Source organism: Urocampus carinirostris, chromosome 4, assembly GCF_059441175.1.
Source record: "Urocampus carinirostris isolate Australia breed hairy pipefish chromosome 4, RoL_Ucar_1.0, whole genome shotgun sequence".
Classification (NCBI taxonomy): domain Eukaryota; kingdom Metazoa; phylum Chordata; class Actinopteri; order Syngnathiformes; family Syngnathidae; genus Urocampus; species Urocampus carinirostris.
Window position 1 is genome coordinate 6,829,979 of NC_142352.1, and position 24,263 is coordinate 6,854,241.

At 42.1% G+C, this 24,263-nt stretch overlaps 1 protein-coding gene across 1 annotated transcript; it reads right to left on the minus strand.

Annotated features, from left to right (window-relative positions):
• Window positions 1-1,443: 1,443 nt before the first annotated feature.
• On the minus strand, window positions 1,444-23,686 carry dok4 (docking protein 4). Its single transcript, XM_088333333.1, has 8 exons — window positions 23,621-23,686; window positions 16,476-16,583; window positions 15,586-15,700; window positions 11,727-11,846; window positions 7,895-8,084; window positions 6,011-6,149; window positions 5,002-5,113; window positions 1,444-1,589 (listed from the first exon to the last, which is right to left on the minus strand). The coding sequence occupies exons 1-8, from the start codon at window positions 23,684-23,686 to the stop codon at window positions 1,444-1,446; spliced, it is 996 nt and encodes a 331-aa protein (XP_088189459.1).
• Window positions 23,687-24,263: the final 577 nt, after the last annotated feature.

Consider the following 24,263-nt stretch of genomic DNA (forward strand, 5'->3'; position numbering starts at 1 on the left):
TGAGAGTTGTCAAATGATATCACTAATTTATTTTTAATTGAATTGCAGTACTTAAATTGACCTTGATTGCTTTATTCTATTTTTAAATTGGGTGGATCCCTTAACCACATGAGTTGTAGGGGAACCATTTCCTGTGGTGTGTCTTGGGCAAGTACAGCCTGGTGGCACCCATCCCTCTCCAGGCCGAAATAATAGTATGAATCTCTTAACCACCAGGGACATGTGGGGCACCATTACCTGTGGTGTGTCCTGGGAAATTACAGCCTGATGGCACCCATCCCTCTCCAGGCCAAAATAATGGCATTAATCTCTTAACCACTAGGGACATGGGGCCACCATTACCTGCGGTGTGTCCTGGGCAATTAAAGCCTGGCCGCAGCCATTCCTCTCCAGGGCAAGATAATGGTATGGATCCCTTAACCACTAGGGTGGTAGGGGCACCATTTCCTGTGGTGTGTCTTGGGTAAGTACAGCTCGGTGGCGCCCATCCCTCCCTGGGAAAAAATAATGGTATGGATTCCTTAACCACTAGGGTGGTAGGGGCACCATTTCCTGTGGTGTGTCTTGGGTAAGTACAGCTCGGTGGCGCCCATCCCTCCCTGGGAAAAAATAATGGTATGGATTCCTTAACCACTAGGGTTGTAGGGGCACCATTTCCTGTGGTGTGTCTTGGGCAAGTACAGCCTGGTGGTACCCATCCCTCTCCAGGCCAAAATAATGGTATGAATCTTTTAACCACTAGGGACATGGTGGCACCATTACCTGTGGTGTGTCTTGGGCAATTACAGCCTAGCGGCACCCATCCCTCCCGAGGGCAAGATAATGGTATGGATCCCTTAAATACTAGGGTAGTAGGGGCGCCATTTCCCGTTGTGTGCCTTGGGCAAGTACAGCCTGGTGGCGCCCATCCCTCTCCAGGCCAAAATAATGATATGGATTCCTTAACCACTAAGGTTTCCTGTAGTGTGTCTTGGGCAAGTACAGCCTGGTGGTACCCATCCCTCTCCAGTCCAACATATATTTCCAACCAGTCTCGAACAGAAAACCTTTCTCGTGTTAGGCGAATGTGCTAACCACTGCACCACGGAAAATGCTACTTAATATTGATTGGATGGACTTTTGTGATTTAATGATCTGATTGGACGGCTGTTTCAAAACATATATAAATAAGACATTGCTACAGTCACTCAGTACTTGAGTATTTTTTTCACTGAGTACTTTTTTACTTTTACTCAAGTCATTATTTGGAAGACTTACTTTTTACTTCTACTTGAGTAATATGCTTCTGAAGTAACAGTACTTTTACTTAAGTAAAATTTTGGCCACCAGCCTCTGATTATTTCATTATGAATGCTTCTTTTTATATATATATTCAAATCCTCGTTCGAAAACCACAGTCACAAGGTCATTTCTGTCTCCCGAGCGAAACAGAGCGTGAATGTGTCAGTGTCCTGGAAAGTTCGTCTGGAGTCTTTGGTAATGTAAGTTTATATTGGGTTGGGATTGTGTATGAGTTTTTTCAAGGGAAAGAGAAGAAAAATGTTGAACTGGAAAACAAGTCGACAGCAGCAACTCTTCGGGGGCGGTTCCTGCAGAACAAGCAAAAGCAGTTTTTTCAGTGCAATTCATCGACTGTACCCGTGCAAGGAACAGGACCGTGTCAATCATGTCTCATTCGACAACAATTTCGTTGCATGATAGTTGATTCATGTCATGTCGTGATTGCCCCGTTGGCGCCAACAGCCACGGTACCTGATTGGCTGTTGGACTCTTTTTAAACTCCCGTCTTCCAAAAGGAACCCGTCAGACCGTCTGCGAACCTATGCTGTCAGCTAGGCAAGCTTTTGTACGCTTTGACACTATCGTACACTGTTTTCATGCCTGATATCTGTTGCCGACCTTTTTTCTGGACCCGTTTCTGCTTTTACTCCTCCGTCCCGGCCATCGTCCTGTTTTTGCCCTGTTTTTGCCCTGTTTCCTGCCTGGTAACTGTTGCCGACCTCTTTTCTGGACCCGTTTCTATTTTACTCCTCCGCCCTGGCCATTGACCTGTTTTTGTCCTGTTTCCTGCATGATACCTGTTGCCAACCTCTTTTATGGACCCGTTTCTGTTTTGCTCCTCCGCCCCGGCCATCGACCTGTTTTTGTCCTGTTTCCTGCCTGATACCTGTTGCCGATCTCTTTTCTGGACCCGTTTCTGTTTTGCTCCTCCGCCCCGGCCATCGACCTGTTTTTGTCCTGTTTCCTGCCTGATACCTGTTGCTGACCTCTTTTCTGGACCTGTTTCTGTTTTGCTCCTCCGCCCCGGCCATCGACCTGTTTTTGTCCTGTTTCCTGCTGGTACCTGTTGCCGACCTCTTTTCTGGACCCGTTTCTGTTTTACTCCTCCGCCCCAGCCATCGACCTGTTTTTGTCCTGTTTCCTGCATGATACCTGTTGCCAACCTCTTTTATGGACCCGTTTCTGTTTTGCTCCTCCGCCCCGGCCATCGACCTGTTTTTGTCCTGTTTCCTGCCTGATACCTGTTGCCGATCTCTTTTATGGACCCGTTTCTGTTTTGCTCCTCCGCCCCGGCCATCGACCTGTTTTTGTCCTGTTTCCTGCCTGATACCTGTTGCCAACCTCTTTTATGGACCCGTTTCTGTTTTGCTCCTCCGCCCCGGCCATCGACCTGTTTTTGTCCTGTTTCCTGCCTGATACCTGTTGCCGACCTCTTTTCTGGACCCGTTTCTGTTTTACTCCTCCGCCCTGGCCATCGACCTGTTTTTGTCCTGTTTCCTGCATGATACCTGTTGCCAACCTCTTTTATGGACCCGTTTCTGTTTTGCTCCTCCACCCCGGCCATCGACCTGTTTTTGTCCCGTTTCCTGCCTGATACCTGTTGCCGATCTCTTTTCTGGACCCGTTTCTGTTTTGCTCCTCCGCCCCGGCCATCGACCTGTTTTTGCCCTGTTTCCTGCCTGATACCTGTTGCCGACCTTTTTTCTTGACCCGTTTCTGCCTTTACTCCTCCGTCCCGGCCATCGACCTGTTTTCGTCCTGTTTCCTACCTAATACCTGTTGCCGACCTCCTTTCTGGACCTGTTTCTGTTTTTGCTCCTCTGCCCCGGCCATTGACCTGTTTTTTCGCTGCCAACGACTATCCTCGCTCGACACGGAAGTGCCACTTCCGCGTTCCGGTCATCTGCTACCCGTGACCGCCGATCATCGGATCGTGGATGCAAGCACTGCTCTCTTTCTTAAATAAAACTGACTAAAATGAATACTATTGGGTCCCGTCTCCGTTCCTGGTCTGTGACAGCTGCGAGACAACTGTCCACTTGATATCCCCGAAGCCAGGTGCTACTCGGTACCGCACCATATTAAAGGCGCAGTGTTTAAAATGTAGAAGAAATGGAGCATCTGGTAGTCCAGAATTTACCGTGGTTATTTTTGCAAAGAAAAATCCATGATTAATTATACCTAAGCTTTCTTAGACAACTAAAACCCATATTGTGCAAACCTTTGTCTGCAGCTGATCTGTTAATAGACTATAAATCTTTTATATCTTATTCCAAACACTAATCTACACTCACCGGCCACTTAATTAGACAGACGGGATCGATACCAGATACTGGAGACTGGAGCAAGATACCGGACAGGACGAGCCAGACAGGACCGATACCGGATACTGGAGACTGGAGTAAGATACCGGACAGGACGAGACAGGCGGGATGGATACGGGATACTGGAGACTGGAGCAAGATACCGGACAGGACGAGACAGATGGAACCGATACGGATACTGGAGACTGGAGCAAGATACCGGACAGGACGAGACAGACGGAACCGATACCGGATACTGGAGACTGGAGCAAGATACCGGACAGGACGAGACAGGCGTGATCGATACCAGATACTAGTTACATGGGCAGGATACCGGACAGAGTCAAAATACAAGTCTTGCAAGTGCAAAGGTTCGTTGACGGACTGACAAGGAGTGAATGAGAGCACTGAGTTTAAATAGGAGGGAAGCCAATCAGGCAACGAGCAGCAGCTGGCGCCAAACGGGCAGGCCCAAATGGGGGCAATGGGTAACCGTGACAGGTCTAACCCGTTACTAGCATGGTGTATCTAATAAAGTGGTCGGTGAGTCTTGAAGGATTTTATACATTTGACTATAAAGGATTTTATACGATTGAACACAAGTTACATTTATTGCGTTTAATGCTAGATATTCACTGACTGGGCTGTGGTTCAATGACAGGTCACGCTGTTCCAAATGCAGAATATTTTGACCAGGGAATTTTGACAACAGGACTCTGACGGAGGACGGCAGGCGATGTTTTGAGAACAAGGCCCCGATGACGTAGAAACGCTCGGAGTTGTTTTGGGTTTTCGAGACATCGCGGCGAGGTGGTGGAGCCCACGTTGGGCTTCCTTGGCACGCCCATGGGAGGAGCCGGCACACCATCTTGTGGGGAGATGTGGGCCAATAAGAAGAGAGCCAAAGGACTTCCGAAAAAGGCCTCACAGAGACTCCAACGACACTAATTCGGCCATTTTTGAAGGAGTGGGCTTGTTCATCTTTTCCATCAAGAAACGAGCGCGCATAAATCGTTGGACGAATGTAGCTACAATTTGGTATTTAATTCCCAACAGTTTGATTTTGACTCAATGTTCTTTACCCAAGCAATGACAACGTCAACAAGCAACAGTTAACAACATTCAGGAACAAAAAAGGAAGAAAGTCAAAAGAAAACACTTTATGATTTTTAAAAAGAAAACACACGTTTTTAAAATGCAAAAGCACATACAGTCATGTACAACTCAACACAAAAATGTTTCAGTTTTTCAGTGGACCACATCGCTAATACAGATGAAAGAATTGTACAGAATATTTTTCCTTTCATGAAGTTTTAAGACTTAATTTTTCCTCACCTACTGGTGGTTTATGAACAAAAAATAACAAACATAAAAAATAAAAAGCTATGGAAAAGGATGCATAAAGAATTTTGCCTACCAGAGTCCATGCCGGACTGGGTTCCGGTAATGTGGTGCCAGTAGGCTGATCTGGGCAGCATGGGAATAGGGGTAGATGGGTAGGAGTTGGATTCCGAGCCTCGAAACAATAACTGGAAACAAACAACGTAAGGAATAACGAGTGTGTGAAATTGTAAGGTGGGCTTGGGGTACTTCCCCAAAAGTGTGTATTTCTAAACCAGATGGTATCACGTTTCTGTTTCAAATATTCTTTTTTTGTTCTGCCTAAATAAATGCAGTTGGGTGGGGGAAGGGCCCCTCAGAGTTAGGAGCGCGACCAAGGAGATGGACGTAACTTCCTCTCAGCCCCCCTTTCCAACTGCAGACCCCACATTTTATTTAGACCACACAGAAATTCAACATTTAAAAGGACTTCTTCAGGTTTCACTCACTCCATAGTTTGTTTTCCGTTTGAAATCTGGAGGAAAGTTTTTTTGCTCATAACTTTATTCAACAAATCGGGCAATTAGCAAGTACTATATACAGTTGTTATCTAAACATTGTCTATAAATAAAGGTGGGATGTATTTTGATACAACGATTCCATAGTAGTTTTAGTCGTTTTTGTGTAGAATACCAAGGAGTTGTGTCGCAGGTAGGTTCAGCAATGGTCCAACAAATGGCAATTAGCCAAAATGGGGTGAACTGGCAAAAATAACACACGGGCAGGCTAGTCAGCAGCTAAAAATGGCTAACCGGGGCCGATCAGCAGAGAAACGGGAGGCCGGCTGACTGAAAACATGCAGTAAGCAGCCAGGATAACTGAGAGCCAACAACAACAAAAACTACCAGCAACAAACACGAACGCAGCCGGTAGAGAAAACAATGAGCATGGCCGGCAATTCAGCTAACGGGGCTAACCTAGACCAAAGAAAAACAGGATGCTATCTGTACACTATCGTTAGAGTATCAGTAGTGTCTGTAATTGCTACTTTTCTGAACTGGGACACAACAATATTCGTGAGTGTATTATTATCAATGTCATCTCACCCTGTTTTTTCTTTCAAGTTCCAGCAGAGCCTTCTTATGTTGCTCAGCTATTGCCAGAGTGAAAGAGTGAACAGTTTGATAGATCTGTTCTCCTTCTCTTGTCTGGAACTTGAAGAGACCTTGACCGCTGTCACAGAGCCTAGAAAGAAATGAAGAAAAACAGTGAATCAGTGGATAATTTAGGCCCATTTTATTTTACAATTGACACTGAAACAACGACTTCCGTATAACCACAACCATCGTGAAAATCAACGTCTTTGTTTTTTGTTCTTTGTGTAGTCTGGTCTTGACATTAGTTGCATGGAACAGGTAATACATAAGTGGAATGTAGTGCTTGGGTCTAAAACACCAGATTTTGTCTCTTTCAAATTAAGACTTTTTAAACAGAACGATGACGGATGGATGATACAAGAAAAAAGAGAGGCTCAGCCAGACCCGAACGTAATGATTGATATTTTAAGCCCGACCGGCCAAAAATTCGGGTCGTCTTGGACATCGGCTTAAGGTCTTACCTCTAGGATGAAAGTGGCGGAAAAAAACTTTTCCCATTTGGAGAAGGCGTTCTTCGCTTCAGAGTTGTCCAACTTTTTGCTAATTATTCAACACAACAGATTTTGGTGCGATCGCACGAACATTTGATACGGCTTCATTTAATGTTTTTCTTATATGGACAAAATCCCACTTGGGGAAACATTTTTCTGCATCGTTTAAGCAATTTGAGGGATTAAGTAAACAAGAATTCATATGTAATTCAGTTAGCATTGATTATCATTCGTTGAGCTGACCAAACCCCAACAGGTAAGGTCTTATGCTTGAGGATTAAGCTAGCCCAAACAAAATCTGGGTCAGGTCGGGCCTAAAATGTCAATCATTAGATTCAGGCTGGGCCAGGTCGGGTCAGGCTTCTCTCACTTTTTATTTCAGTTATCCACCCGTCATTGTTCTTCGTAGCCTCTCTGCATCTTAAGGACATACTGTACACGTGGCTAAAGTACCTCATTTATTCGTGTATGATTCCCCTTTTTTTACCTAAAAATGAGTCCAAATTTGGGTGTGTGCATTGGGATTAGAGCCCGGGTCACAGTGTTGAGAGTGCTTAACTCTAATCACCACTGATATTGATGAAATACTAAAAGGCATTGGGTTTTATCTTATTATCACACCATGTTTAGTCAGAGTACCAGAGACGGACGTTTATTTGTCATGATTACTGATGCGAAGCACCTCTGCCTGCTCCTTTGGCGCAATTTGCCTCGGACTCTGATTGGCTCCCTGTCCCTATTCAAACCCACTTCTATCTGTCCTCTTTTGTCAGCCCGTCTGCAAACAGTTTACACCAGGCAAGCCTCTTTTTTTTGACCCTGACTCCAACCTGTTTTTTCCTCCAGTCTGTCCCCCGGCTTCGACCCGTCTTTGATTCTGACCACGTCTACTCTCCCGTCCCGGCTTTCGACCTTTTTTTTTGTCCCCAACCACGTCTACTCTCCTTTCCTGGCTAGCGACTCGCTTCCGACCCCGACCATGTTTTTGCTTTCCTGTCCCAGCTACTGACCCGTTTTTCCGTTCCCGACACCGCCATCGCTCGCCACGGAAGTCCCACTTCCGCATTCAGAGCGACCTGCTTCCCGCACCCAGCGATCACCAGATCGTGGGGGAAACCCTTTCCTTTCTTCCAATAAAACTGAGAGACACTATTTCGTTGTGCCACCACAAACTCTGTGTATTTTTAGACCGGCGTCACTTTAAGGAGGGGAAACAAAACCAAAATTGTACTGTAGATCAACAGAACTCACACAACTCACTGAATCACCCCTTCCTCCTCCAAGTCCTCACAAATAAGAATGAAATAAATGCTGCTCAAGATGAAGATACATGAAGTATTACCTTCCTGTCTCGAAGGTGAAGCAGGTGGAATCCCGACCGTAGCTTTGCAAGGAGCAGAGGGGCCAGGTGAGCAGTTTGGTACGGGGCTTGTGAATATCCCAAAGGTAAATGTTCTCATGGGTTATCTGCATCATGCACTCTCCATAGATGTCCAAGTTGGGGCAAGGAAGGAGGAACACATTAAAACGCTCTAGAAAGGGGCCAAGGAAAGACATCAGGTAAGATTTAAGTATGGTAAAAAGTTTGTAAACATACTCTAAAACAGTAAAAAAAAAAAAAAGTAAAAGCCGGTGAAGGATTTTATACATTTGACTATAAAGGATGTTATACGATCGAATACAAACAGGGTTGGGTAGGGTTACTTGAACTTGATTACTTTCAATGACTTTTGGATGACTCCAATACCAAATATGCTAATAAAAGACAAAAGAAACTAAATATGAATCAAATGATGACTCGCAACACGTGGTAAGCTTTCTCTCCTGGCTTTGATCTCCGGCAAAACTAACATAAAATCAGGGTTGGGTAGGGTTACTTTAACTTGATTACTTTCAATGACTTTTGGATGACTCCAATACCAAATATGCTAATAAAAGACAAAAGAAACTAAATATGAATAAAACGATGACTCGCAACACGTGGTAAGCTTTGTCTCCTGGCTTTGATCTCTGGCTAAACTAACATAAAATCAGGGTTGGGTATGGATACTTTAACTGGATTACTTTCAATGACTTTTGGATGACTCCAATACCAAATATGCTAATAAAAGACAAAAGAAACTAAATAGGAATAAAATGATGACTCACAACACGTGGTAAGCTTTCTCTCCTGGCTTTGATCTCCGGCAAAACTAACATAAAATCAGGGTTGGGTAGGGTTACTTTAACTGGATTACTTTCAATGATTTTTGGATTACTCCAATACCAAATATGCTAATAAAAGACAAAAGAAACTAAATAGGAATAAAATGATGACTCACAACACGTGGTAAGCTTTCTCTCCTGGCTTTGATCTCCGGCAAAACTAACATAAAATCAGGGTTGGGTAGGGTTACTTTAACTGGATTACTTTCAATGACTTTTGGATTACTCCAATACCAAATATGCTAATAAAAGACAAAAGAAACTAAATAGGAATAAAATGATGACTCGCAACACGTGGTAAGCTTTGTCTCCTGGCTTTGATCTCTGGCTAAACTAACATAAAATCAGGGTTGGGTATGGATACTTTAACTGGATTACTTTCAATGACTTTTGGATGACTCCAATACCAAATATGCTAATAAAAGACAAAAGAAACTAAATAGGAATAAAATGATGACTCACAACACGTGGTAAGCTTTCTCTCCTGGCTTTGATCTCCGGCAAAACTAACATAAAATCAGGGTTGGGTAGGGTTACTTTAACTGGATTACTTTCAATGACTTTTGGATGACTCCAATACCAAATATGCTAATAAAAGACAAAAGAAACTAAATAGGAATAAAATGATGACTCACAACACGTGGTAAGCTTTCTCTCCTGGCTTTGATCTCCGGCAAAACTAACATAAAATCAGGGTTGGGTAGGGTTACTTTAACTTGATTACTTTCAATGATTTTTGGATTACTCCAATACCAAATATGCTAATAAAAGACAAAAGAAACTAAATAGGAATAAAATGATGACTCACAACACGTGGTAAGCTTTCTCTCCTGGCTTTGATCTCCGGCAAAACTAACATAAAATCAGGGTTGGGTAGGGTTACTTTAACTGGATTACTTTCAATGACTTTTGGATTACTCCAATACCAAATATGCTAATAAAAGACAAAATAAACTAAATATGAATAAAATGACTCAATTTTGTGCAGGCTTGGGGAGTAACGGAATACATGGAACGGCAAAAATGATGTTGGCAAGCTGTTTGGATTGATTTTTATTTTGTTTCTGTCGCATTTGATGTTCGTTTTGCCGGAGATCAAAGAGATCAAAGCCAGGAGAGAAAGCTTACCACGTGTTGTGAGTCATCATTTTATTCATATTTAGGTTTTTTTGTCTTTTATTAGCGTATTTGGTATTGGAGTAATCCAAAAGTAATTGAAAGTAATGAAGTTAAAGTAACCCTACCCAACCCTGAATACAAATTCAGAGATATTCACTGGCTGGGCTATGGTGCGAGGTCAGGGCACCCTGGTGGAAAATGTTGTTTACAGGAACGGCGGGAACGGGACGTAAGGCTGATAACATCATCAGCACATCCAGACGCAGAAAGGCCCTGATGACGTAGAAACGCTCGGTGTTGTTTTGAGTATTCCAGACATTGCGACGCCCAGGGGGGGGCTTCCTTGGCACTCCCATGGGAGGAGTCGGCACCCCATTATGCGGGGATAAGATGGCCAATAGGAGAGAGCTAAAGGACTTGAGAAAAAGGCTTCCCACAGACTCCAACGTCACTAATTTGTCCGTTTTAGATGGAGTACACGTAGTTAAATTATTTAGGAATGGAGTCAGATAACTAATTCGAACAATTTAGTAAACGGTACATTTTGATATTTAATTCCCAACACCGGCCATGTTTGGAAGTTCAGAACTAAGGGAGTAAAATGAACGATGGGGTGTTTCCTTTCCTAAGTTGAAAGTAAAATCTTTTCTCTATCAAGTATGTGTTAACATTTCCTATTTGAGTTCAAAGGACCTCCATATATTTCTTTCCACTTTTACCTTACTTTTAGCACCGCTGTTCCGAGACTCGCAACACAATAGGAAGCAGGAAAGGGTGATAGGGATTTCATGCTCGTCCCCGAGTTTTTTTGTAATGTAGCCTAAGAATGGTAAGAGTAAGAAAAGGTTTCAATTAAAGTCAAAATGCTAACCCGAACCCCGCAAAAGTTGAAAAAAGAAGAGTACCGTAAATTCCGGACTATAGAGCGCACCTGATTATAAGCCGCTCCCACCACATTTTAAGAGGAAAACCGATTTCGTACATACACAAGCAGCACCTGTATATAAGCCGCATGCGCCCACATTTAAACATGTAACACAAACACAAAATTAACCCAAACCCGACTTCAAGTCCCGCGATTGAAACTAAATGTCCTTCATTAAAGTCCACAGTCCAAAAATCACAGCCGGGAAAATGAACGGAAAATGATACCGGTACTTAAGGTTTGATGCAGACCTGCAGAGTCCGGGTCCCGTTGAAAGTAATACAAGGAAAAAAGTGTATACATCCAAAGGTAAGGGTGGGAAAAATATATCAGATGAACACATTTACTCACGCAACTCATTTTTCTTCAACCAACTTTTTCCCCCCTCTTCTTTCCTTGTCTGTCCCTCACCTTTAGCGGTCCCCACTTAAACTCGGCACCCCGCGTTTGTTCCGCCCCTCATTTTTCGTTCACCCGAGCAAAACGTATCAGAATAAGTGTCTAAAATAAATACAAATAAATACATGACAAAAATATACAGTTGTAAATACATATTATACATGGGTTACACATATTTACGAAGAAAGACGGTACACCGAGAGAGTTTTCAAAGCTTTAATAATAATAATCTAGCTTTGACAGGGCAGTTAATGGTAGCAACACTCGAGCGCCGCTAGCAAAAATGACATAAATTGGCCGCATCACTGAATAAGCCGCAGGGTTGAAAGTTAGGGGAAAAAATAGCGGCTTATAGTCCGGAATTTACGGTACTCGAGGAATGAGCTGACTGAGGCTGTTATCACGACGTTAAACCAGGAGATGGCGCCAGAGAGTAGCAAAATGTCAAATTGGGGACATTGGCTCTGGTATCACATTTCATTTCTGTTCGAATTTTAAGCATGCATAGAAAGTGTAACAATTAGACCTGTGTGTTCGTACTGCATCCCAGCTGCCAAGAGATCTGGTTCTCCCATACTGATATCACTGACTTGTGAACCCAGACACTCAGTTGACAGGGTTTTGAACCACTCTTCCGCCTCCAGTTCTATGGCAAAAAAACAGTCATGATCAGACAGGGTTGTGTAGGGTTACTTTAACTGGATTACTTTCAATGACTTTTGGATTACTCCAATACCAAATATGCTCATAAAAGACAAAAGAAACTAAAAATGTGTCAAGGTAGCCGTTTTGGATGTAAATCTCTCAGAATTCTGTCAAATGAAAATAACTTGTTTTTATATTCCTAAATACAAAAACAAATCTTTCTCACACACACACACATAAAACAACGTTTCAATAATCAGTCTAATTATATCTCTTGAACGTTTATCAATCTTATATTCTTTTATTGTGAAGTCGTGCTCATGTGTGTACTGTTTTCACTGACGTATAATAAACCACGCCCCCCGTTTGGGCTCTCTCTTTCCTTTTTTCAACCAACATGAAGCCTCGTAAATACTTTTAGCTGCTATCACGATGTAGTTTTTAACAATATATGTATTTTATCTGTGTAAATACAGCCACCAAAGAGTCTTAATAATGACTATCTTTGACAATATGAATAAAATGATGACACACAACACGTGGTAAGCCTTCTCTGCTGGCTTTGATCTCTTTGATCTCCGGCAAAACGAACATCAAATGCGACAGAAACAAAATGAAAATCAATCCAAACAGCTTGCCAACATCATTTTTGCCGTTCCGTGTATTCCGTTACTCCCCAAGCCTGCGCAAAATTTAGTCATTTTATTCATATTTAGTTTATTTTGTCTTTTATTAGCATATTTGGTATTGGAGTCATCCAAAAGTAATTAAAAGTAATCCAGTTAAAGTAACCCTACCCAACCCTGTGATCAGAGTATTGTAAACCAATAAATGAAGTATAATTTTCCAATGGTCTTTTTTGCAGTACTGTCCAAATGAATTTGTGTATTTTAAGTCAAGTCAAGTCATGTTTATTTGTATACCCCTTAAGCACAAGGAGTCTCAAAGGGCTGCTGCCTGATTGGTTCCCCGTCCTATTCAAGCTTGGTCCTTTCACTCGCCTGTTGTCAGTCCGTCAGTGAACCTTTGTTTTCACAAGGCAAGCATTTTTGACTCTGACTTCCGTCAGTCCCGTTTTGTCACCCATTTTCCTCTCGTCTGTTCCTGATTTCCCAGTTTGTCTCCTGCTACGACCCGTTTTTTGACCCCGACCACGTTCTGATCCTCCGTCCCGGCTAACGACATGTTTTTCCGTCTAACTACAATATAAACTCCCGCTCCAGGAGATCCACCTCCGCAGTCTGAGCACGCTCCGATCCCATGAGCAGCTCGCTACCCGCGTACAGCGAGCACCAGATAGCTGGCGCTGCCTTTCCTGTCAGAACCAGAACAGATACAGGACCCAATCGTGTGACGTTCTCACACAAGCCTTTAATTTACGGGAAATGGGGAGTCATGCATGTTCGGAAGCCGGTCTGGCGTGGAAAGACCGGAAGCCAGGGACCGGCGAGACCGATTCCGGTTGCCCGAGTTGATATCGGACAGATGGGGTCGATACCAGACAGGAAGTGCAGCCCCACGGTGCAGAGGTCCTGGGCCTCCCCATGCAGGGTTTGCATGTTCTCCCAGTGCCTGCGTTGGTGATAGGAATGAGTGGAGAGGTGTCCTAAAAGGATAGTGGGATGTTTAGACGTGTTCTAAGGGATCGGAAGGGCCCCTGCATGATACGGCGGGGGTAAACCAGTGAAAGGAAGAGTGTGTTGTGTCACCCTGACCCGAGTGACATGGCTGCTTTCTGGTGTCCCGTTTCATCTGGAGGGACGAAAGCATGACCAACTTAGGTGCAGAGGTGCCTAACTTGTTTGGGTGTTTGGACATTTGGGTTCGCCATTTTTGTGTGTTTTTTTGCTACTTTTTCCTTTTCCTTGTTTTTGTATACGTGTTTGTCTTGCAGTCGGTCACCCCTCTTGAGGGATATGACTAAGATAGATTGATGTGTCGATAGGTAGATAGATAGATGTCTAGATAGATAGATGTCTAGATAGATAGATATCTAGATAGATGTCTAGATAGATGTCTAGATAGATAGATGTCTAGATAGATATCTAGATAGATGGATAGATGTCTAGATAGATGTCTAGATAGATAGATGTCTAGATAGATGTCTAGATAGATGGATAGATGTCTAGATAGATGTCTAGATAGATAGATGTCAAGATAGATAGATAGATGTCTAGATAGATGGATAGATGTCTAGATAGATGTCTAGATAGATAGATGTCTAGATGTCTAGATAGATGTCTAGATAGATAAATAGATAGATGTCTAGATAGATAGATGTCTAGATAGATAAATAGATGTCTAGATAGATAGATGTCTAGATAGATGGATAGATGTCTAGATAGATGGATAGATGTCTGGATGGATGTCTAGATAGATAGATGTGTAGATGTCTAGATAGATGTCTAGATAGATAAATAGATAGATGTCTAGATAGATGTCTAGATAGATAGATGTCTAGATGTCTAGATAGATAGATGTCTAGATGTCTAGATAGATGTCTAGATAGATAAATAGATAGATGTCTAGATAGATGTCTAGATGGATAGATACATGTCTAGATAGACAGATAGATGTCTAGATAGATGTCTAGATAGATGTCTAGATAGATAGATAGATGTCTAGATAGATGGATAGATGTCTAGATAGATGTCTAGATAGATAGATAGATGTCTAGATGGATAGATGTCTAGATAGATGTCTAGATAGATAGATGTCTAGATAGATAGATAGATAGATAGATAGATAGATAGATAGATAGATAGATAGATAGATAGATAGATAGATAGATAGATAGATGGATAGATGTCTAGATAGACAGATAGATGTCTAGATAGATGTCTAGATAGATGTCTAGATAGATGTCTAGATAGATAGATAGATGTCTAGATAGATGGATAGATGTCTAGATAGATGTCTAGATAGATAGATGTCTAGATGTCTAGATAGATGTCTAGATAGATAAATAGATAGATGTCTAGATAGATAGATGTCTAGATAGATAAATAGATGTCTAGATAGATAGATGTCTAGATAGATGGATAGATGTCTAGATAGATGGATAGATGTCTGGATGGATGTCTAGATAGATAGATGTGTAGATGTCTAGATAGATGTCTAGATAGATAAATAGATAGATGTCTAGATAGATGTCTAGATAGATAGATGTCTAGATGTCTAGATAGATAGATGTCTAGATGTCTAGATAGATGTCTAGATAGATAAATAGATAGATGTCTAGATAGATGTCTAGATGGATAGATACATGTCTAGATAGACAGATAGATGTCTAGATAGATGTCTAGATAGATGTCTAGATAGATAGATAGATGTCTAGATAGATGGATAGATGTCTAGATAGATGTCTAGATAGATAGATAGATGTCTAGATGGATAGATGTCTAGATAGATGTCTAGATAGATAGATGTCTAGATAGATAGATAGATAGATAGATAGATAGATAGATAGATAGATAGATAGATAGATAGATAGATAGATAGATGGATAGATGTCTAGATAGACAGATAGATGTCTAGATAGATGTCTAGATAGATGTCTAGATAGATGTCTAGATAGATAGATAGATGTCTAGATAGATAGATAGATAGATAGATAGATAGATAGATAGATAGATAGATAGATAGATAGATAGATAGATAGATAGATAGATAGATAGATAGATAGATAGATAGACTGGTGCAGAAAATGGATGGATGAACGGATAAACTCAAAGGATTACCTGATTCACAAGTGAAAGTGCGTGAGGTGTCGTCAGGAAATACAACTGCCACTGCTTGTCGCTTGGTATCCCGAGGCAGCCGTGTGACAGTCTTTACATTGCTGATTTCTGTCACCTAGAAATAAAAATACAGGGAATTTGTAAGATGTTGACGAACCACAGATGAGCAAGAAAGTGGAAATGGTGATATCCGTATGATTATTTTTTTAATAGTTTTCCTCTATCTATGTTTGTGTCCGGAACCAGAACAGGATCAGGACCCAATCGCGTGACGTTCTCACACAAGCCTTTATTTTACAGGAAATGGGGAGCCATGCACGTTAGGCAGCCGGTCTGGCGTGGAAAGACGGGAAGCCAGAGACCGACGAGATCGCTAACGAATTAGGATAACGAAAATAAACAGGAGAAATTAGACGGGAACAAAAACTGGAGAAACCAACAAACAGGACAAAAACAGACGGAAACAAAACTGGAACCCGAAATAAAACAGGACAGAAACGGGAACAATACCGAACTTGAAATACCAACAGGAAAAGAATCAGAACCCACGTCTTGTGGGACAGAAGCTCGTTTGACGGGCTGACAACCGAAGAGAGGGCTGAGCTTTATATGGACAGAAAGCCAATCCCTCAACGAGCTGCAGCTGGCGCCACACGGGCGGGGCCAATTGGGGACCATGGCAACCATGACACACACGGGCGGGGCCAATTGGGTACCATTGCAACAGTGACACACACGGGCATGGCCAATTGGGCCTGATTGTACAGCAGAAGGTTTCAACTGACCGAGGGCCAAATAAAATCATCATTATCGAACGCTATTGGGTCCTGTCTCCGTTTCTGGTCTGTGACAATATGGCAAATACACATAAACAGAAAGACTTTACAAACCTTGGGACAGGGTTTGATGAGGGCAGACTTTTCATCGGGATATTTCTCCAGTCGACGTGGCCCTTTACTGGAAGACTTTTTCAAAACTAGCCAGCAACGGCGATAAATCTGTAACATATACATGAACAATACTTATGATTAAGTACAAGAATATTATGATATAATGCTCCTTTTATTTAGGGAATAGTGGCTTTATAGAGTTAATAGATGGGTACAACTAATAATTAATCTGGTATTGTTATAACTACTCTAACTTTTATGTCATTATTAGTGTTATTAATTGTAGTCGCATTATCAGTATCCAAATAATGGTGGAGCAGAAGCCTTATACAGTCAATAGATGGGTCAAGCTAAGAATTAAGGTGTCACGGTCGCCGTGGCGACCAGTCTGCCGCGCCCCCGAACTCAAGCTGTAGCAGATCAGCTGATTGCTGGTCTGCTACTTAAGGCTGGGTTGTGGGTTTGGCGGGCGCTGGCTCATTACACATTCCCCGGTCTGTTATGCCTTGTCCTGTTTTAGTTTTAAACATTGTCCGTTCTGTTATGCCTTGTCCTGTTTAGTTGAGTTGGAAGAAACAACTGTTTGTTTTGTCATGTCCCAGAGTTATGGACAACTTTTATTTTGTTGAATAAAACTTATGGATCGTCACGCAATTGAGTTCTCCCTTCCTGCCTCCTGCCTCCGTTCTGGTCCGGTCACCCCTTCCACTCCACCACGCCTCGTGACAGCCCCCTTCCACTCCACCTCGTGACATAAGGTAGTTATTATTATAACTATAATCATTATTTTTGTTGTTGTTATTGTTATTATTATCATCATCATTAACTATATTACTTATCTTATTGTTATTGTTGAAAATTGTTACGTTTTCTATTGCGGTCACCATGATGCAAATTCATTAGAATCGAGATCTATGTTTATAGGCAAAACAATGAGGTGCATCAATATGTTGGTGATAATGGTGAAAAGTCAACAAAAACAAAATAAATGGAGATACAATTACAAAGAGATCACTTTTAATAAGAATACAAAACAGACAGCCTGCACGTTTCTTTGTTAGGGTAGACAAGTGGGAGTTTTGATGCTGGTGGTATCTGGTTCAAGCTCCTATGTTTTGTCTTTTTAATGCACAGATCAAAACACTTAGCTATGGGTAATCCTGCTGCTTGGGGGTGGGCTACCTCTAGTAGCAGGTTCAAAGATACCTTGTATGATGGACATCACACACCACAAAACAGTCAGTTGTCACCATGAGCACCAATGAGAGTTATTGTTTCTATTATTATATAGTATGCTGAGAATGAATGGAACAACGGCGTCCCCCATTTGCACAATTCCCGAACGTACCAAATCACCATGTACCATAATAAAACCTGATAACATAAAGTTTTGAACGTAATTAAAACATCCAAGGCAGCGTATTGATAAAATAATGTTCTCACCATACATAATTATGTCGATTGAAGGGCCATTCTCAAGTACAGAACATAACGCCGATGTTTCACTTCTTTGGCTATCTAACGAGTTTAGCAATTTCAAACACCGTCACCCGATACTGCGAGTATCAGATGTCTAAGGCCACGCCCAGAGAGGCATGATCTTGACGCGTTACCGGTCCATATAAAAATAATTGGCTGAGCAATAACTTTCCTTTTTTCCCTGCCTGGTGGCCTTACTGTCCTGCCCTGCTGCCTTGAGTTCAGCATCCGGGCCATTCGTTGCGACCATCCGGCCACGAGACCAAATCTCTCCGCAACAACAAGTAGGAGGACGGTTTCAGATTGAACACCATGTTTGCTGGTTCTTGGGAATAAGCTTTTTTTTCCTGTACAACGGAATCTCCCCAAATTGACGAGCATCATGGCGGGAAACTTTCTTTTGTGCTAGTAACTTTCAGCAGTCGAAAACTCCCATTATCTCCGGCGCCTTCCCCTCCCCTTTTTATTTCCTACTATTAATTCTCTGTGTTAAAAAAATGTGTATGTGCTATTTTAATCGGCCTGGTTCATCGAATCCATTTTCTTGGGATTAGTAATTCATATCAGAACTCAAAAAACTTAAAGTAATAATGTAATTGAAGTCAGTGTAGGACAGGGGTGTCAAACTCATTTGAACTCGGGGGCCACACGATAGAACAAACATTCTGTCGGGGGCCGGACTAATGAGGATGGAAGAATGAAATGGAGAGATGGACGGAAAGAAAGTAAAAAAGAATAAAAGAAGAATGAAAAAGAAAGGTGGAGAGAAAGAAAGAAACAAAGAAAGAACGAAAGAAAGAAAGAAAAAAGGCATGAAAAGGAACAGTGGAGAGAAAGAAAGAAACAAAGAAATCTAGTAGATTGAGGAGAAAGACAAAGAGAGAAAGAGGGAGAGAAAAAGAGACAGGGTGGGACAAAGCAAGAGAGAAAGAAAGAGAGATAAAAGAGAGTAAGAGAGAGAGAATGTGAGAAACAAAAGAGATAAAAAGACAAATAGTGAGAGAGGGAGAAAGAAAGAGAGAGAAAAAGAGGAAAGGAATGAAATAGAGAAGGGGAGAAAGAGGAAGGGGACACAAGAGAGAGAGAGAGAAAATACAAAGAAAAGGAAAAATGAAAGAGAGAGCAAAAGAAGGTAAAAAGACACAGATAGAGAACGAGACAAAAAGGAACAAAGAAAGAAAAAGAGACAGAGCGAGTGGAAGAGAGAGGGATAGAAAGTGAGAGAAAAATGGAGAAAGAGAGAAAAAGAAAGAAAGAAATACAGTACAGTGTCACTGTGAGAAGCGCCTGGCTTTGGCGAAATCAAGTGGACATATTTCCCACTGCAGCTCGTTTTTCTCTTGCACTTCCTTCAGCGTTGTCTCGCGGGCCGGATTCAATCCCTTAGCGGGCCTGATCCGGCCCGCGGGCCGCCTGTTTGTCACCTGTGGTGTAGGAAATCCTTGCATCCTTCAGAGAAAAAAAGAGATTTATGGTGGAGCACAAGCAACACCTAAAGGCAAATTTGTTTACTGAATGCAGTCAATAAAAATTACCGTATTTTCCGCACTATAAGGCGCACCTAAAAGCCTTTTTTTTTTCAAAAGCTGACCATGCGCCTTATAATACAGTGCGCCTTATATATATTAAGTCTGATAAAGGGGGCGGATCCTTTTTATCATTTACAGGCTCGCATAGGCTAAAGGGGCGAAACAAAGCCTGCGATTGGCCGAAAAAGATGAATGTGAATCACACGTTGGGTTGCACTACGGCATAGAGAAAACATTTTTTTACTATTCTGTATTTGTAAATATTTTACTCTCCTGGATTTACTACACTCACGGTTGTAAGAAGACCATGGTTACGTATCATTATTGAAGGTGATGGCTGCAAGAGAACTTAGGTGAGCTATGCGGCTTTATATTTTCCCGGTATCTTGTTTTAGAACGATTTTAATGTTTCTGTGATGAGTCTATTTTTAAACTCCATTCAATTCAAAGTGTTTATTGTCGTATGCACAGTAAAGAACCCCGTTTCCCTGCACAATAAAATTCTTACTTTGCTGTCCACACAGTTGCCAGCAAAAAATAAAATGGAAACTAAGAAATGTTTGGCATTTCTTGAATCCCAAGACTTTAACCTTCCGAATGATATTTGGAACGATGCAGTTGAGTGATCGGTGACATCGTACAGACACTGTTTCCGTACATGTCTGAGACACGTATTTGCTTCTTTGCAAGCTTTCGGAATGTTAAGGGGGTAATCAGTTTGTCCACGTTCCCATTGTAGCGCCTTATAATCCGGTGCGCCTTATGTATGGAAAATATAGGTCCCAAAACGATTTTTGGGGGGTGCGCCCTATAACCCGGTGCGCCTTATAGTGCGGAAAATACAGTAGTTTCAATCCTAACGATTTTTAAAATCAAAGCTGGAAAAATCCCTACACAGGCCTCAAACGGAATAGCCGGTATCCAGAAGAAAGTTTTATCAGTTTTATTTCAGGGTAAAGAAAAGACTAGAGTTGTGTCTTGCTCGATACTATGAAATATACTACCGAAATACACCCTTGCCCGAGTTTTTTTAGTACTTGACACAATGTGAAAATTTCTTTTGCCTTGCATCCTGATCACCACCTTCCACCTCCTGTTTTTCCTCAAACTTATGAATTCATTACAAAATCTTTGAGTCGTTGATCTTTTCTTCAGACAACATCACGAAGTACAAAATCATTTAATGGCTTTTCCGCCTTCTGCAAATTGCTGTCGGATTTTTATTAGGAGCCGGGAATGGATTTCATTTTGAATGCACCCAAAAGTGCTACAACCCTAAAGTGGTCATGGGCTGTGTGGGTCTTTTTATGGTTGCTTGTGCTGCTATAGTTTTATATGAGACATGAATTAAACAAAGTATGAAGTCAAGATTTATGGCCATCTATCCGTTCAATATAGCCATCTAATGTATTTTGCATTGTGTACCTTTGCAGTGAAGGATTTTTTATTTTATATATTTGACTGTAAGGGATTTCATATAATACGAATTACGTTTGCTGAATGGAGTGGGGATTTTTCACAGGGAAGGCTTGGGGTCAGTGTGGCCTAGACGAGGGTTGACGAAGTGTTCTGATAAGCTTTCTTGTTGTGAGTCCTTTAGACATGGCGGCGTCTTTCGGCGAGGAGGAGGTGAAGTTGGCACCTGACCCGCCCCATGGGGGGGGGGGGGGGCTTCGTGACGCACCAGTCAGACGAGGTGGGGAGTTCCTGGCCCGCCCATGGGGGAGGAGCCCATGCCCTGACGTGTCAAAAAGAAGACGGAAGAAGAGAGACAGGAGCAGCGACGAGAGATGCAAGGCTCGACAAAGACTAATTAGACTAATTCGGCTAAATTCCCTTAGCTAAATACTTTAAGAAAATAAATCTGCCCCTGTGTGAAAATGCCGGCTATCTTTGTTCATTTTCCCATTAAGAAAAGAGCACGCATTGTTAGGAGAGTAAAGTTTGTGTTTGGTTAATGAAGTCAGATTGTCATGTCCAGCATGGTCGCCGTGGCGACCGGCTGGCCCCACCACCTGGATCGTCTAATTTGCGTGTGGGCTTCTTAAGGGTGGGTTGTGGGTATCGCGGGGGCTGGTTCATTGCGTTTTCTGTTCTGCATTAATCGGTTCTGTTTTGTCCTTGAGGAAACCTGTGTTTGCACGTTCTGAGTTAAAGCCTTTTTTATTAGTATTCCTAGTCTGAGTTCCTGTTTGCCTGTAAGCCTGTTTTTGTTTTGTTTTGTCCCTGAGTGTTGGACAACTTTTATTTTTCTAAATAAAAGTACTGATCGTTAACTCGAATGAGTTCATCCTTCCTGCCTCCTGCCTCCGTTCTGGTCTGGTCTCGTGACACAGATAGCTAATTCGAGCAGCAGACAGCAGACAACAAATGCTATCACAGGGGCAAGTGTAAGTGTGTGTTAGGTGGGCGTGACTGCCTGCGTGCGCTACTGTGATAGGCTGTTGTATTCAATGGGCAAACCAAAACAAACTCCAACAGCTAGCTTAGCCGATTGTTAAATTTAAAAAAAAAAAAAATTAAATCGGGGGAAAGTCAGATGAACCCAAAGAGAAAGCAATAACGGCACCACAGGTCCAGCCTATTGTGACTAGGCTATGTAACAACTCTCACAAGCCAATCCTGCCGAGCCTGTAGCTCACCAACCCCAGATCCATTACTTATGAAACAGATGCTCCGGAGCTACAAATTGTGGGAATATGCTACATTCGAGACGGTTGTATTTTAACCATTACGGAGACCTGGCTCAATCCGAGGATACCCAATGCTTCCGTGTAGCTAGCCATCCGCTCTCTAAATCGCTTTCTTACACTGAAAGGAAAAAGGCGCTCCATATTCGTTGTACTTTTGTATAATGACAATAAAGGCAGAGAGAGAGAGAGAGAGAGGGAGAGAGCGCAAGAAACAAAAGGGATAAAGAGGAATAGTGAGCTAGGGGGAAAGAAAGCGATAAAGAGCGAAATCAAAAGAAAAATAGAAAGAGAGAAGGAGATAAAAGAGAAGGGGAAAGCAAGAGAGAAAAGGAAAAAAAGGAGCCACATGCAAGAAAAAAAGTCTCACGGAGGCTGGATTAGTAGGGTTAAGAGAAAGACAAAGAAAGGGAGAAAAAGAGAGAGAAGATGGGAGACTAAGTAAGAGAAAAGGAGAAAGAGGTTAAGCGAGACAGAAAAAAGGAGAAAGAGTAATAGAAATAGAGGGAGCACAATAGAGAGATAGGAAGAAGAAAGAGAGATAAAGAAAGAAAGCAAGAAAGAGAGAGAAATATTAAAATAATAAGAGAGAACATGAAAAAACAGAGACAGAGAGAGAAAAAAAGTGTACATCGGAACGAGAGCGAAAGAAAGGAAGTGACAAAGAGAGAAAGGGAGAAAAGAAGGATAGAGCAAAAAAGAGAGAAATAGAAAAAGGAGATACAGAGAGAAAGGTGGGAAAGAAAGAGAAAAAGGAGAGAAAGAAATATAGTTAAAGAGAGGGAAAAAGATTGAAAAAGGAAAGAGAAAAAAAAGAGAGAAACAGGGAGAAGAAAGAAAGAGAGCAAGAAAGAGAGAAACAGAGAGAGAGAGAGGGGGGGGGAGAGCTAGTAAAAGGTATAGAGAGAGTGTGAAGGGGAAAAACAGGGGGAGAGAGATGAAAAGAGAGAGAGAGATCAGAACACTACTTCAGTTGCTTTCCGAGTGGTGCCAAGCTTGGGTGACATCCAGTGGACATATTTAAAACTCCAGCTCATTTTTCTCTTGCGCTTCTCTCACTGTCGTCTTGCCGTTTTGAAACCCTTGGCTAGGCTGCCTGTTTGACACCTGTGCCTTAGGGAAACTCATTTTCACTGACTGTATTAGTGGGGGTACAGTCAGTGCTGTTGCAGCAGAGCGTGCACCAAATAACCTCTTTGGTATTCTCCCATCCAAATACTAACCAGGCCCGACCTTGCTCAGCCTCCCGAGATCGGGCGTTCTCAGGGTAGTTTGAGGTCAGACATTTTGTCACAGTGCTATACTCTCAGTCGGTTTTCCCAAAAGGATACAAACCTTGCAAAGCGAATAAAGTCACATCACATTCCAGTTCCATTGTAAATTTGCACGATACACGTGTTAACTTCACACGAACGCAAAGATTCAAAAGCGGTTTCAATTTACTCACCCCGAGCTTGCGGCTACGCATCCGTACGTAACCTTGCTTGACAATATCGTTGAAGTTGGAGGCCATGTCTGGAGATCTCCGGAAGATTCCTCAAGTGCTCCTTGAGCTTTGAAGTACTCTTTGATATCAAGATGCTACTCCTCCTCCGACCTTTCTTCTTCTTCTTTTGTTTCGGTCCCGTTGAAAACAACGTCTTCTCCGTGCTGTTTGTGTCACGCTCCGACAGGAAAGTCTTGGATGGTATTCCTCATTTCTGCTGAGAGAGGGAGAGAGAATGGCAGAGAGAGAGAGAGAGAGAGAGAAAGGTAGAGAGACAATAAATGACTACATAGTAGTGGTCATATTATTTATTCAAAGGAAAAAAGCATTATCATTCATTATTCATGTGTGTAATTGAGGGTTGCTTTTTGTACTCTGTGCGTTAGCATGTGTGCATCCATGAATCTGGCAACTGAATTTTGATTAAAGGGTTTTAGCTAAATAAGCAAAAAGCGAATAAAATCAAGTAGCGCATTATTCTTGACTTTTTTAAACACTGAGACTTTACATACTAAAGGATTTTATACAATTGACTATAAAGAATTTTAGACGATTGACTCAGTTTCATGCAATAAAGATATTCACTGTCAGGGCAAGCATAATA